This window comes from Anomaloglossus baeobatrachus, chromosome 3, assembly GCF_048569485.1.
Source record: "Anomaloglossus baeobatrachus isolate aAnoBae1 chromosome 3, aAnoBae1.hap1, whole genome shotgun sequence".
NCBI lineage: Eukaryota > Metazoa > Chordata > Amphibia > Anura > Aromobatidae > Anomaloglossus > Anomaloglossus baeobatrachus.
In genome coordinates, this window is record NC_134355.1 from 522,009,675 (window position 1) to 522,026,551 (window position 16,877).

The 16,877-nt window shown below is 45.6% G+C and overlaps 1 protein-coding gene across 2 annotated transcripts in view; it reads right to left on the reverse strand.

Annotated features, from left to right (window-relative positions):
- The window catches only part of TSC22D2 (TSC22 domain family member 2), a 61,543-nt gene that overhangs the window by 38,733 nt on the left and 5,933 nt on the right, over positions 1-16,877 (reverse strand). The window contains exon 2 of one of the 2 annotated variants that reach the window (XM_075340763.1): positions 1,196-1,264. The exons of the other annotated variant lie outside the window; for it this stretch is intronic. Coding sequence (XP_075196878.1) covers positions 1,196-1,264 — 69 coding nt within the window. The remainder of the gene's footprint in view (positions 1-1,195; positions 1,265-16,877) is intronic. 2 annotated transcript variants of the gene reach the window in all.

A 16,877-nucleotide genomic window follows, 5' to 3' on the forward strand; every position in this document is an offset into this window, starting at 1 on the left:
AGATGAAGCTCTAGGTAATGGGGCTGGTCTACTCGCTAGTAGAAATCTGTTTAGTAGCTCTCAGGCCTCTACCCAGTTTAGTCCACAAATGATGGAGCCATGGAGATAATGTACAAAGACCACAGCTTTGGGCACATCCCAGCATCACTAACTTGCAGTAATGCAAATTGGCTGTCAATGTATAAGACTTCATATAAGGTATAGGACCGGGTGGGAATCACAGGGGCAGGAATATAGGCTCTCCTGAAGAACAGCTGTGAGCTCCTGATCCTTCACGGGGCAGGAATATAGGCCCTCCTGAAGAACAGCTGTGAGCTCCTGATCCTTCACAGGGGCAGGAATATAGGCCCTCCTGAAGAACAGCTGTGAGCTCCTGATCCTTCACAGGGGCAGGAATATAGGCTCTCCTGAAGAACAGCTGTGAGCTCCTGATCCTTCACAGGGGCAGGAATATAGGCCCTCCTGAAGAACAGCTGTGAGCTCCTGATCCTTTACTGGTTGGTGGTGAATAGTCTGAACTCACTATGAGATTGAAGGGATGACGAGGAAACACCAAGGTACGGAAGAATTAAGATTCAGATCATTACATAGGACAGCCAGAAGTTTCCATTTGATTCCATGTTGACTAAAATTTGGGTCACCATTTTTTTTACCTGTTGGTGTAAAATTCCAGACAAGCCCTAATGAATGGGACAACCAGTAGGTTGGGGTGGTGGGTGCTCTCCACTGAATCACTGATGTCCAGCATGGTCTTCCTGAAGCTACACATCATCACAGTTCAAGAGAAAAAAAAAAAATTTCTCTCCACGTTTCCCATTATAAAAACGCTGTTACACAGGAGATTTGGGACAAGGAAAGTCTTTAGTCACACACAAAAAGGAAGACCACCACCATCAAGGAGCAAACATGGCGGCTTATAGCATAATGCTAGCAAATTTAAAAAAAAAAAAAAAAAAAAAAATAGTTTGATAGAAATGGGAATAATAACCGGAAGACTAACACTGGATTTGAGCAATGAAGGGAGCCGGTACAACCTGAAGAAAGGAACGGTTCATTTATCGAGCACCCTCATTGGAATTACGGACACCAGAATCACTGCACCATGGCCATAGCACTGTCCCCATCGGTTAATTCAAGAATCAAGCTTTATGGCAGACGTTCATGCATCCACTGCTGTGGCCATACGGGCTCATACCTATCACCCCGTCTCTTTGACCCACCGAACTTCACTTGAAATGCTTCATAGAAAGCAGAGGAAGGATTCCTGTGAGACCCAAGAATCAGATGGGGAAAAACAATATTGAATTATTTGTGTTGTATAGTGGAAAAGGGGAAAAAAATAAATCTAAAACATAACATGAAATACCTAACGACAAATTAAAGGTGTGGCCTCATGATAAATGGGTAAATGTGCAAAGTGCTTGGAAATACAACTGATTTTTTTTATTAAAATATCCTCTTGATTCTGAAGAATGGAGGAGTTCTTTAATTCTAGATAACTGGTTATTCCCTTGGTTACCAGCCTATCTGTAGTTATCAGAGTAGCCTGGTTAGCTGGGCATGGAGCAGTCACGTACATGCGCCAGGTTTCTGGCTACGACCAGTGACCAGATCCTTCTCTAGAGTCAGACACACAGCTGCCTCTTGAAGCATGAAGGTGGGCACAGTTTGTGCCAGCAGCTCAGCCATGCTACAGACAACCTCCAGGACCACAAAGCCATCCCAACAAGCCAGGAGGCTAAGAAGCGGTGCTCTCCTGCAAACACCGAAACCAGTGAAAGCCTCAGGAGCCAACAGCTTGCACAAGTCACCCATCAGTGCAGGTCTCAGCAGCCAGATCTCCAACAGAACCCCGGACAGGCCGTGCGCTATTAGCTGGAGATCGCAGAAGAGCATCATTTACACAATATGTACAACTCTCCACCAGAAGTCATCTGCAGGTAATGATCACCAGCTTAACAGGAATCTATCAGCAGGTTTTTACTATGTAATCTGAAGACACAATGGGATAGGTGGAGGACCCCTGCCCGTTCTGATCTCGAGAGGCACATCTAGGTCTGAATGATGGTCACAAGCCACATTCAGCTCAGACATTTAAGAGTCATATCCAGCCCTCGCCCCCCTCACCAGTAATGACACCCAGTGTCCCCATTACCAGTATAATTGGAAGGAAAAGCTTCTCCACAGAAATCACACTAAGGCCCGTTTCACACGTCAGTGAAAAACACTGACGTTTTTCACTGGCGTGTAAAACACGCACATGTCCCTGCGTGTGCCGTGAATCACGGCACACGTGGGTTGTCTAAGTGCAATCCGGGCTCCGTTCTCCGTGGCCCGTGATTGCACTTAGTAATCAACTCACCTGCGCCCACTCCCCATGGTGCTGATCGCTCCAGCGGTGCAGCATCCGGCCGGCGCTGACCCCCGCAGCAGCTGCTTCCGGGTCGGCTGTGTCGCGCATCATGAATATGCGCGACAATAATGAGCCGGCTCAGAAGCAGCAAGCTGCACAGGCTGCAGAGGACATCGCTGGACCCCGGGTGAGTTAAAATGTTTTTTTATTTTAAAAGCACGTTTTTTTCTGGCACGTGTTTCACGGACCACACCACTGCGTGGTCCGTGGGACATCAGTGATGCCAGAAAAAAAATGGACATGTCTCCGTGCAGCAATCACGCACACGCGGGTACGCCACACGGAGACACGTGCAGTGAAAAATCACCGACGTGTGAGCAGACCCATTCATTATAATGGGTCTGCGTATGTCAGTGATTCTGGTACGCTAAAAAAAAAAAAAAAAAAAAAAAAAAAAAAAGTACCAGAATCACTGACGTGTGAAAGAGGCCTAAGGCAGTATACCAAAATCCAGGGGTACCAGCTTACCCCCAAATTCAGATTTGCTCTATTTGGGGCTACTGACAAAAGTCAACAAAACAGACCTCCGCTTCATAGCTGCTTGCTAAAGCTGGTGTTTATATATATCAAGTTGAAAGACAGTTGTGAGCCACACATCACAGGCCCACGAGCCACAGTTTGGGGACCTCTGAGGGACGTAGACACAGATTTAAGTGACGTGTCGTTTATTCAGCGGTGTGCGGTTTACTTATAATGAAGGTTTTAGTACTGGGACATTATCATTGCTGCGAAGCAGCTTTGTCCCAAGTTATCCAACCACACCAGCTCACTGTCAATAGACATACACAGAAACCTGTTGGGTGGGCAGGGTTAGCTTACTGAGCTCTGCTACAACTACTAAGTGATATATTGCTGAAATCAGGGTCCCTTTCTACACCATGCTGCTAACAGATGAGGTAGCAAAAATCTGGTGACAGATTCCCTTTAAACATATTGCCTAAAGATACAAATGTCTCAATCACTGGTATTTTTGTAACTGAAACCAAGACTTAAAATAGTAAATTGAAGTGCTAAATGTGTGTCAGCGAGAAAGCTGCAGCATCACTTTCCTGTAAGTTTTGCACACTGCTGGTTCCTCTTCCTCTTTTGAAGGGGTTGGTTTGTAAAAATTTCCTCTGAAGATCATTACTGAAGTCAAAGTATCAATTACTCAGTTACGACACACCCATCTATAGCTGTGCACACCATCTACCCCTGTGGATGCCCTGAGATCTCAACAGCTCATTTATATAGGTTTTATACAACGATAAAAAGGTATCTGTGCAGTGTAATGTATTATGTCACACAAGGGCCCACATCTGCATGCATGTCAAATTATAATAGCTGCCCAAACAATCAGTGAGGGTCCCAGCAGTCAGTCAGGGGTATTGTGCTTTTCCTAACAAAACATACAAAAAGGCCTAAGACACACGGCATGAAAATCGGAGCGAGTGGAATGCAATAAAACATCGCATTCCACACGGACCAATATTAGCCTATTGCCCAGCACCCATGAGAGATTATTTTCTCAGACGTAATTGGACCAAGAAAACAATCGCAGCATGCTGCGGGTGTAATGTGATCCTAGATTCTCTCACACCCATTCAAGTCTATGGGGCAAAAAAAAAAAAAAAAAAAAAAAAAACACAACAACCACCGCAGTACACCGGTGTATCACGAATGCAGGGCGAGAATGGCAATAGCCGGCTACGGAGGAGAAAGGGAGAGAAGTCCCTCCCTTCCCTCCTCAGCGCTGGCACACCCCTCCTCAGTGTCTGCTCGTCCCCCGCAGCTGTGATCCGGTCGCATGATCGGACCTCAGTCGCATTGACAATCGCATGACACTCGGCTCCCGCTGTGCTGCCAGCATGAGCCGAATGTCATGCGAGGGCAGTAGTGCCCCATGTGGCCCCAGCCCAAGTATTAGGCTTCACTCTCTCATCAGTATGTGTGTGCCAAAACCAGGAGTGGAACTTACAACAGAAAAAACATTTTTAAAGATTGAGGCCTGTACAGTGTTTCGGAGACACTTCTGGTTTTGGCAAACACGGATGAAATAGTGATATGTGAATAACGCCCGAGTGTGATTGGGGGATGGGGTGGGTGTTTTGTGAAAATGTCCCCGCCACCAATACCTATATTGTGCAGTTTCTCAGACCTCTCCGTGCGTTTCAGGCACCTGCAGCAGGCGGGGATTGCACGGATACAGCATGTCACTAGAAATCAGCAGCCTGTACTCTGCAGGGGAGAGTCTAGCTCCAATCATGCAGTTTCTAAATCCTCTTTCTGCATGATGTTGGGAGGCTGTTTCCATCCCTTCACTGTAGCATCAGAAAACAAGGTTAGTAACGACCAGTTACAAAAGTACCTAATGTTTTATTAGGTCACTTCAGAGTGGAAATTCACATACGAGGAAATTGTCCCAAGACAGTAAACCAAGCGGCCATAATATTATTAACTATATTAATGGTACACAACATTGAAATTTGAGTGTAGCATATAGGGGAACTACCAGTCCCATTACGCCTTATAATAAACAAGATGAAGAGGTGTCGAGGGGTGTTTTGTTTTTTTTTAGCACTGAACTTATTTTCACTTCCCAGTGACACACAAGAATGAAAGTCCATCTATATGTATCTAAAACAAAAACGCTGCAATTTACTGAAATCTGCAGCATATCCAGAAGTGGAACCAGCAGGATGGAAAAACCGAACAACCCAGCCACTATTAATACAAGTGCAACAAATATGGTCACCATTCACAACCAGAAACAATGGCAGCGCAGAGTGATGCCAATCATGGGCTCTTCAGTTAGACATGTTATACAGGAGGGCACTATTCCAAGGCCTTGTGCGGTCTGCGTGTGAGGAACCATTGGAGACAATGATTGCTACTCATTGATGTATCCGTACTCAGACTTTATTGGGCCCGTCAATGTGTATGTTAAAGTGACCTATACTGCAGACAGACAATGCAGTCCCATCTATTCCATCATTACACATTAGTTCCAAAGGCAATTACCAGTCTTGCGGCGCTCCTGCTACCAATGCTGGAACATATTGGATGATTTTTGGTCATACGACTGGACCAATATACAAATAAGAGATATATTTTATTTGTACATTAAAATATTTTACAACGCGTTTCGGCTCGGATGTTTTATCCTTCAGCCTTCTTGAGGTATAATTGAGAGAAAAAAGATGTATATTTTTTCGCTCAATTATACCTGAAGAAAGCTGAAGGATAAAACATCCGAGCCGAAATGCGTTGTATAATTAACCATATTTTAATGTACAAATAAAATCTCTATACTTATTTGTATATTGGTCCAGTCATATGACCAAAAATCATCCAATATGTTCCACCATTGGTAGCAGGAGCGCCGCAAGACTGGTAATTGCCTTTGGAACTTCTTTCACTAAGTGGACCTGCTGGAGGGCTCCTATAGTATCCAGTGCGATTGCTGCATACTGCACCATAATTCTATTGGAAAGTGGATCAACGCCTCTTGGATTATTCCAGATCACTAAAAATATATATATATATATATATATATATATATATATATATATATATATATATATATACATATACATATACATATACATATACATATACATATACATATACATATACATATACATATACATATACATATACATATACATATACATATACATATACATATACATATACATATATATATATATATATATATATACACACACACATACATATACACATACCTATACATATACATATACACACACACACACACACACACACATACATATACACCTATACATACACACATACACAGATTGGCGCCGCGTTTGTCTCTTTCTATCTTCCCCTGTCTCCAGGGTATCAGGGTATTTTTTCTATTACACATTACTTGTTTAGATCTCCATTTGTCCATGTGATGGTCCCTTTGCATTGTTTGGAAATCAGCACAGGATGACAAGAAACTAGCCTTTTTTGGTAAAATGGAAAGTGGACACTGCCACAAAAATGTATAGCCAGTATCTGCCAAAGTGGCCACATTTATCATTCAAGGACTTTTAAAGGCTGCAGAAAAATTTAAGTAGTAATTAACTTGTGGCATATTTTAAAAAGTACATGCCATAATTGTCTAAAATATGCAGGTTTCACTACTTTTACACTACTTTAGAACAGAGCCCTCAATCACTCCCTCTGACAGGCTGGTGGGGGGTGGGGAGACAGGGGCATGTGGTAGGCTGTACATCATCGCAGCCTCCACTAGTTCTCAGGTGCTTGTGAACGGATTGGACAACCCCAGCTTAAAATGCCCAAGTCCCTAACTAAAATGAAAAAAGTTTATACTCCACTTTTGCACTGGCAGTTTCAGCCTCTTGCGTCTCCCAGTGCTCGCCTGAACGTTATGACATGTGAGGGCTGCAGCGTTTACCATTACGGCAGAGCGGACGCCCGATGATGGACTATTGATGTGCAACCGTCAATCTGCAACTGGAACACGAGCGCTGCAGCCAATGTCAGCGATGGGAGACATGGAAGGCTGGAGCTGACTCACTGCAGAGGAAGACTGCAAGCTGGATTTTTTTTAAAAAAAAACAGCAATTGTAAAGGAGCTGTCAGCGTTTGTAGTGTGCATACGAGACTTGTGAAATCTAATCCACCTACTGTAGTTAGCTGTGGATTTGCTGTGCAAAAAAAAAAAAAAAAAACAGCAAATAAACTATGGGTCCAATTCATCAGAACTGAGGCATAAAAAGCCATGAAAATCTCCAAGTTTTGGAGCAGCCTGAGGGTTTGCAAATGTTGCCATGTTTTCATACTTCTAGACAGCCCGGCTAAACTGGGTGCAGCTACGCCATAAACTTTACTCCAGTAGGAGAGGCGTGTGCCACCTTTCAGATACTCCCAATTTATTAACAGGCACCTCTTAGGGTACCTTCACACTTAGCGATGCAGCAGCGATCCGACCAGCGATCTGACCTGGTCAGGATCGCTGCTGCATCGCTACATGGTCGCTGGTGAGCTGTCAAACAGGCAGATCTCACCAGCGACCAGCCCCCAGCCAGCAGCGATGTGCAAGCGACGCTGCGCTTGCACGGAGCCACCGTCTGGAAGCTGCGGAGACTGGTAACTAAGGTAAACATCGGGTATGGTTACCCGATGTTTACCTTAGTTACCAGCGCACACCGCTTAGCTGTGTGTGTAGGGAGCAGGGAGCCGCGCACACTGCTTAGCGCTGGCTCCTTGCTCTCCTAGCTGCTGTACACATCGGGTTAATTAACCCGATGTGTACAGCAGCTACATGTGCAGAGAGCCGGAGCCGGCAGCACAGGCAGCGTGAGAGCTGCAGAGGCTGGTAACTAAGGTAAATATCGGGTAACCACCTTGGTTACCCGATGTTTATCTTGGTTACAAGCTTACCTCAGCTGTCAGACGCCGGCTCCTGCTCCCTGCTCGCTTCATTTGTCGCTCTCTCGCTGTCACACACAGCGATCTGTGTGTCACAGTGGGAGAGCGCCTTTGAAGAAAACGAACCAGGGCTGTGTGTAACGAGCAGTGATCTCGCAGCAGGGGCCAGATCGCTGCTCATTGTCACACACAGCGAGATCGCTAATGAGGTCACTGCTGCGTCACAAAAAGCGTGACTCAGCAGCGATCTCGGCAGTGAGCTTGCTGTGTGTGAAGCACCCCTTAAAGTGAATCTGTCACCACGTTTTTGCCACACAAAATCAGCATAACGTAAGGGCAGAGATACTGACTCCAGTGATGTGTCACTTACTGGGCTGCTTAGTGTAGTTTTCATAAAATCACTGTATAATCAGCAGTAGATCATCATTAGGACTACTTGGTGTGCTGTCAGGTAGTACTGCATATTCAGAAGCTCTGTATAATGCTAGACATGCAGCAGAGAAAAGATCGATTTTATCAAAATTTCTGCAAACAGATCAGTAAGGCTACTTTCACACATCCGGTTTGAGCCGTGCGGCTCAATCCGGCTGTGAAGCCTATGCAACGGATGCGGTGAAAACACCGCATCCTTTGCATAAGTTTTTTACATGCAGCCGGTCCGGTTTTTGCCGCTTGCGGCATGCTACTGAGCATGCGCAGTGGCAAAAACCGCATGCGGCGGCCGGATGCGGTTTTTGCCGCATCGCGCCGCATCCGGCATCCATAGGGATGCATTGGGAAAAGCGCCGCATCGGCCGGATGCGGCGCGGTTTTTTTTGCCGGAGCAAAAAACGTGCCAGGGAACGTTCCATCCGGCCGCCGCATCGGCTAAATCTGCCGCATGCGGCAAAAACCGGACCGAACGCAAGCCCATGCGGCACTAATTAAAGTCTATGCAGGAAAAACGCAACCGGCAGCAAAAAAAAAAAAAAAAAAAGGTTGCGTTTTCCTGCAAAGTGCCGGATTGTGCCGCATTGCAAAAGCCGGATGTGTGAAAGTAGCCTAAGTGGCAGATTGCTGGGATCAGGGTCTGTCTCTACATTATGCTGCTCAGATGGGGGGGGGGGGGGGGGAAGCAAAAAACCTGGTGAGATTCCTTTAATAGATTAGGAGCCTCACACTGCCCCCCCCCACCATCTCATTAAGACATCTTGATTAATTAATTGGAGCCTAGATGTGCTTTTGCCCTCACATTTAGATGACGTCAGTTGTAAATAGAACAAGACTTGAAATGTGACTAAACACAACCACAAAAGTAACAATCTCTGAAGCGTGTGCTTTGTATTGCTCAATAGCAACTTTCAGGATCTGACAGCATCCAGTGAATCTGACCATATAATAGCTGGGAGATGAATGTAATGTTTAGGGACGTTACCAAATGTTAATTAAGAAAACCGATTCAGAGTGAAGTTACATTTTTGTGGATTTTGGAAGTTACACAATTGCCAGTTTCAACAACTTTGATGTGAAATGACTAGAACACAACTTGAAGCCCGAGTGGAAGGGATAATCCAGGAACAGGCAGGACACCTACTAAATTACCTGTGCCAGGAGTGGTGCCTATGAGCACTGCAAACCAACAAAGAGGGTCCCCAGTCTGGCATGATAAAAGCATGTCCGCCCTGCTGAACCATTCCGTGCAGTAATAGCATGTCATCCAAGATCAGTCACTGGTACTGGTCAGCTATCTATGGAAAATCATCTGTACTCTGTACTTATTCCAGCATATTACCTGTGCTCCAAGTGTCGAGAACTTTTCTAGAAATGTTCTCCTTTACGTGCCCCAAACATCTCCTTAGTCTACATGGAAACAGACACCATACGTTTCAAGCAGGAATTAAAGTTGTATGTGCATTACAACCAGAGGCGGGTGAACCAGGACAATGAATGAAGTACCAGACATAGCACTAGTTATGTGCAGCACTTAAAAGGGTGGTCCACTACAAAGCAAAGTGCCCACATCACTCTAAAGCTGTGACAGAAAGCTTTTTCTTAATACCTTCTGTTGTCAATTCTGCCTGTGAGCGGTACTGTCGCTATCCAGGGTTGCAGTGTCCACTGATGTGAAGACAACTCCCAAAATTGGAAGTTGACCTGGCATCACCAAGGCGGGACCCAGTCTCTAAGTGATTCTCCTGTGGGCGGAGTTTCACTGTATATCAGACCAGCATTGCTCATGCTTGCGGTGCAGGTGAGAATGCGCGAAATGCTGGGCTGTGATGTGCGAAAAAAAAACCCCGCCCATAGCAAAGTCACTCAAGGAGACGGTGTCCCGCCTCGGTGATGCTGGGTCAACTTCCAATTTCAGAAGTTGACGTGACATCACCAGACTTCAGAGGTCACAGTAGCCCGGGTCACATGATGGGAATGAGCGGGCAGCAATAGCACTGTTCACAGGCAGAATTGATAATAGAAGAAATTTAGATAAAGCCTTCTGTCTAAAGGTACCGTCACACATAACGAGATCGCTAGCGAGATCGCAGCTGAGTCACGGATTCCGTGACGCAGTAGCGATCCCGTTAGCGATCTGATGTCTGACACCTACCAGCGATCAGGCCCCTGCTGTGAGATCTCTAGTCATTGCAGAATGGTCCAGGCCATTTTCTTCAAAGGCGACGTCCTGCTGGGCAGGACACATCGCTGTGTTTGACACTGTGTGACAGGGTCGCAGTGACTGCTGAGATCGTTATACAGGTCGCTACTGCGACCTGTATTGTTTCTGCATCGCTGGTAAGATCTGACTGACATCTCACCTGCGACCTCCCAGCAACTTACCTACTATCCCTATCAGGTCGCATCATTTTCAGGATCGCTGGTAAGTCGTTGTGTGTGACTGAGCCTTAAGCTTTAGAGTGATGTGGCCACTTTGCTTTGTAGTGGACCACCAATCTAAATTAAAGACATCGCTAGAGGTTTTTTTCAATCCAATGCACGCATGGTTATTGTCTGTACATTTTCCATCAATACTCTGATGTAAATAGCTTTATGTACTTTAGTCTTTTTGGACAGAAACGTATTTTACAATGGATACATTTTACATTGGATACAATATAATTTATTGTACACCATCAATACTGTAAAATGTACTAAATGTCAGCCATGTTGTCCAGCCTTCTGAGACAATGACAATGGTGGTTAATATCAGATGGGTAAATCGACACCCTGCTCGCCACCAATCAGCTTCTCTCCGCTCGGTCACTGTAGACGTCTCCAAGAACCGCAGCTCCTGAGGCTCAGTCTTCAAGCTCAAAGGCAGACAACCCTTTCACAAAAGGGACATCATTTCTTGATTAACCAATATCTGCCCCGTATAAACACCTGCATCGCATAAATGACCAACTTCACCCATCAAGCAGATCTGGCATGTGCAATTGACTTGCTAGATGTGCACTTGTTATAGGCCCAAGTAAGACATACTCTCCCGTGGGTGCGTACTCCAATATCTGGGCAGAAAGTCTGTGTATAGCAGTAGAAGTGCTGTAGGAAATTAAGCAAATTTGAAGTCAGCAGTTCAATCTGTGCTGTGAAAGTTAACAGCGGATCTTACACTTTCCTATACAAATAGACAGCCCATTTATACGATTCTTAAAAGCATATTCCAGCAGTCATACACAATGCCTGAGAGGCAGCTGCAGGGTTGTTACATAGAGCCTCAGTACATCAGCCAAGGCTACATGCTAATCATGTGTATTTGTGCATTCTCACAGCCCATGTTCTCCTCCCAGTGCAGTAATTATAAGCTTGGCTTATAACTGAGTTACCATCTTGCTCTGCCGACATGTAACCAGGCGGTCCTCCTGACCGGAGTATTCACCTCTCCTGGAGATAAAGTCTCCGCCCAACCCTGCTCCCTCAATGCTGAGCCGCTCATACCAGTTCCCAGTTACTTTCCATCCCCTGCAGTTTTATTACTGTAATAACTTCTAGGGCTTTAACTACAGGGTGTAATTATAGACAAGATATGCATATCTCTGACAAAAAATTGATCAGGGATTTTTTTTTTATTCAGCAACTACAGAAGAGATTTAAAAAAAAAGTGTCCATTCAAGAAAAAGAAAAAAAAAAAAAAAATATATATATATATATATATATATATATATATTTTAGGTCTTCACACTATAAGGCCGGGTTCCCATGATCAGGATTAACAGCACTTTGGATGCTGCGTTGTACAGTAGAAGCACAGTGGATGGGACTCATAGAAATCTCATACCCACTGTTTATTTTCCGTGCAGCATGGCTTCCCAAGCTACAGCATGTCAATTTATGCGGCAGCAAATATACGCTGTGCCACTCAACCTGATTGTGGGCACAGAACGCTGTATTCTCCTGTGGACAACACTTGTGTCTATGCAGGAGAGGTGACAATGCAACTTAAACGCAGTATCATCCAGATCTTGGGAATGTATCCTTAATCTCCTTGTACATACGCCCGATTGAATGCACCCTATTGAATGCAATGATAACCCACTGACTGCACTTGCCACTACATAATTTAGGATTACTCCAATCATTTAGAAGGGTGGAGCACTTTGGTCTGTAAAGTGCAGGATTCTTCCCAATTCTTCAGCAGAACATGAAAGTGGTTGTCCACTACTCTTACACGGATTGCCTATCCTTAGGACACGTTATCAATGTCTGATCTGCCAGGGTCCGACAACACAGTCCACCCAATTAAGGCTAGGTTCACACACTGCGTTTTTTTGACGCTGCGTTTGTGCGTTTTTTTGCGGCAAAAACCGCACAAAAACGCACCCGCATCAAAAAACCGCGGCAAAAAACGCACGCGTTTTGGTGCGTTTTTGCTCACTGCGTCTTTATGCGTTTATCAGTGAACAAAAAAAAAAAAAAAAAAAAAAAAGGTCTGATGTCATTACTTTCTTCAATGTGTTCTTCATTCTCCACTAGTGTATGCAGGAGAGCAGACAGCAGCTGCAGAACTACAAGGCTCAGCATGCTCCATCCAGGACTGTATGCTTGAGGGAGAGTCAGGGGGAGCAGACCCACAAGGCATCCTCCATCCAATAGTGTATGCAGGAGAGCAGACAGCAGCTGTCGAACTACAAGGCTCAGCATCCACCTTCCAGGACTGTATGCAGGATCTCTTTGCCCCCCCCCCCAACCAAAAAAAAAATGACGTGGGCTTCGCCATATTTTTGTATGCTAGCCGGGTACAGCAGGCAGGTACGTGCTGCCCCCAACTGCCTATTTGTACCCGGCTGGGAACCAAAAATATAGGGAAGCCCTTTTTTTTTTTAATAATTTCATGAAATTAAAAAAAAAAAAAATGACATGAGCTTCGCCCAATTTTTGAGTCCAGCCGGGTACAACTAGGCAGATGGGGATTGGAATCCACAGTGCAGGGTGCCCATGCTTTCTGGGCACCCCCGCTGTGAATTGCAGTCCCGCAGCCACCCCAGAAAATGGCGCTTTCATAGAAGCGCCATCTTCTGGCACTGTATCCAACTCTTCCAGCTGCCCTGATGCCGGGTGGCTTGCTGGGTAATAATGGGGTTAGGGCTAGCTGTATAGCTGGCCCTAAGCCCGAAATTCATGGTGTCACGCCAATATTAGTCATGGCCGCCATGAATTTCTAGTAAAGATAAAAAAAAAAAAACACAGAAAAATATTTTTATTAGAAATAAAACACAACACAATTAGTGACTCCATCTTTATTGAAATAAAGAACCCCCCCTCCGCAGTAATCCTGGGTCAAGGGTCCCGTGCCGTCCAATCCGGATCCAATATCATCTGATCGGTTTGCTGGAAGGCAAAGCGATCAGATGATGTGTCAGGATCAAGTGCCTGAATCACATCACACATCAGCTAATTGTATAAAAGCCGATTGTATAATCAGCTGATGCATTGGTGCAAAAAAAAAAAAAAAAAAAAATAATATACTCACTTATGTGCTGATTACCGGCCGCTCCTGGAGCGATTGGAGGAGTCTGATCCCGTCCGATCGCTTCAGCAGCTGCCGGTAATCAGGGATGAAGTCTCCTGACGCATCCGCTGATAACCGGCTGGACGCCGGCGTCAGCCCGAGACTTACGATCAGCTGATGCGTCAGGTGACTGCATCAGGTGATCCATCGCCAGATCCTGCAGGCATACGTACCCGGGGAGACTGCACACACCCGGAGCGGCGGTACCGGTAGGAGGATATGGGAGCGGGCATGGCACCGGGAGTCTGCAGACAGGTGAGTATAACTTCTTTTTTTTTTTCTACTGTTCACTTTTGTTTTCGCAGCCGCTTCCACCTCCTGCCCAGACATGGCGCCGCACGGCAGCATACATGCACAGGACGGGAGGTGGAAGCGGCGGTGACGGTACCGGGAGGATTCACGCTTCTGTGTTTACTGACAGAAGGAATCCTCTTCCTGTACACGTCACTTTACTACCCACCTCCTGCGTTTATAGCTGCGTTTTTGGTCTTAGAAACGCACCAAAACATCCCATTGCACTCAAATGGAAGAAAAGCGCAGTGAAAAACGCGGGAATAATTGACATGCTGCGTTTTTGTGGCACCACAAAAACGCAGCTGAAAAAAAACGCTGTATGCAGACAGCAAAAATGAAAACTCAGACTTTGCTTGGGAAGCAAAGTCATGCAGTTTTCTGAGCAAAAACGCACCCGAAAACTGTGCAAAAACGCCGCGAAAAACGCACTGTGTGAACTTACCTTAACTGTTCTTGGTGCCGACAGCAATTGGCCAGAAATGCTCATTTCCCAAGTTGCCCTGTCTTCTGATAATGGCCACAGCCCTGTACTGCACATCCGCCTTCTATTGATTTGCATTGAAGGCAGATGTACAGTACCCGGCTGCCATCAGAAGACGGCGCAGATCCGGTACTGAGCATTTCCGGTCTCCTGCCGCCACTTAGCACATCTGGTCACTGGTGGTGCAGGGTGTTGTACACCAGCCAGACATTGATGACCTATCCTAAGCATTAGCCATCAGTGTTAAAGCAGTGGACAACCTCTAACTTTTATATGATTAAAAAGTCAGATCTGAGTTGTGAGAAACAATTCATTAAATGAACATCAGAGCATACAGAAATATTCTTCCCTTCAAAAGTGAATATTGGCAGTACTTTACAACCCATAATGGGCCAACTGGACCCATAGCTAGCATCTGTATGTCAGATGTTTTACAGAGCCATGGCTTCAGGTATAAAAGGAAGACCTGATGCTGGCGTGAGTTAAAAGAACAACCCCTCCACAAGCGCTCATCACCATCAAGGTGTTACTGGTCCAAATTTGGCCAAGACGCTGCAATGCAACAAGAATGAAAGAAATAAAACTGTTGATGTCAGATCGAGTAGAGCCAACCTTACTGAAAAACAATTTGGAACATTTTTTTTTCAATAACGACTGAACAATCTTTACACCAGAGCTAAATTCTTAAGCCAAAATGAAGCTCCATTCACGCTAATCTGGCTTTAGTTTTTTGGCAATGTAGAAAAAAAAAAATTGGCACTCATAGGTAGATAAATGCTGTTGTGTAATCCAATCTACAATCTATCGCGTTTCAGTCTACTTTAGACATACACAGGTGATTGATGGGTAAAATATTTTAATGACCATGCACTCATAAGATATAAAGAGGAGATCCATAGTGCCATTTCCCATCCTCACAGTAGCTATAATTCAGTGCCGCCTGGAGCTGCTACCCCTCCCCTCTTGCACATTACATCACACATTGGGGGGGGTGGTGGGGCTGCTCCAAGCTAGTAGCTGCCAGCCCCTGGTCATATCTGATCCCCTGAAGTCCTAAATCAGGGTGGGGGCATGCCCCATCCTTGGACTGACTAGAAGCAGATGTTATCAGGGGCTGGCAGCTACTAGCATGGAACAGGCCCTCTAATGTGTGACATATCGTCCCAGAGGGAAGGGGGAGCACCAAGGACCAGCTCCAGCGCCACACTGAGTTACAAGAACTGTGAAGCTGTAAAACACCACAATTTTTACCAGCTTATGAGGGCATGGTCATTAGAATAATGTTATGTTTCTAGAGTGGCCCTTTAAAAGGGGTTGTCTGCGACTTTTATATTGATGGCCTTTTCTTAGGTGTCATTAAAAGGGGTGGTTCACTACCCTGCATTGTGGCCACATCCCTGTAAAACTGATAGGGAAGGATGTTTCCAAATACCTTCTTCAGCCAATACGGCCTCTGAGCGCTACTACTGTGGTCCGCTCATCCCTATGAAATGACCTAATGACCTCCTGGACTCCGTGACCTCTGAGATACCTAGTTGACCCGACATCACAAAGTGGACGTGACATCACTAAGCCCGGCCTCAGTCTTCCTGAGTGACTGGGCTGTAGGCGGTGTTCCGCTGCTCATCACAGCCCAGTATCGATATTGCGGCACTCTGCAGTGAAGAAGAGCACATGAGTTGCTGGGCTGTGATGGAGTGGTGAAACTCCTCCGTCCACAGCCCAGTCACGCAGGAAGACTGGGGCCAAGCTCATCGGGTCAACTGGAAGTTGACGTGACATCACAGGATTTCTGAGGTCAAAGAGCCCAGGGGTCACTTCATGGGGATGACCGGACTGCAATAGCACCACTCAAAAGGCACCTTTGGCTTACCGAGGTATTTAGAAAAAGCCTTTCCTATCCGTTTTATAGAGATGTGGCCACTATTGCAGAGTAATGAACAACTTCTCTAATATCTGATCAGTGGAGGTGCAACGTGCAGCGCACTCATGAGTGCCAGACAGATGTGCTCAATTACAGAACTGAACAGATTCGTCACATGAATAACAGCCATGGTGGAATACTGCACATCCACTCCAATCCGAACCTTCATAGTCACTTTACAGTTGTGCACCAATACATCTGTGCACATCAAGCCAGTGCCGGAAATAGACGATTAGTAGAGGTGCCAGTGTTAATCATTTTACTAAGGACCTGTGCTGCTGTCATACCCATGTGACCAGAAGGGACTGGGCCTCAGCCAACAGAAAAATAATGTTGCTTCCTGGTAACAGCTATGTTGGCTGAGGCCCTGCCCCTTCTGGTCACATGGGTATGACAT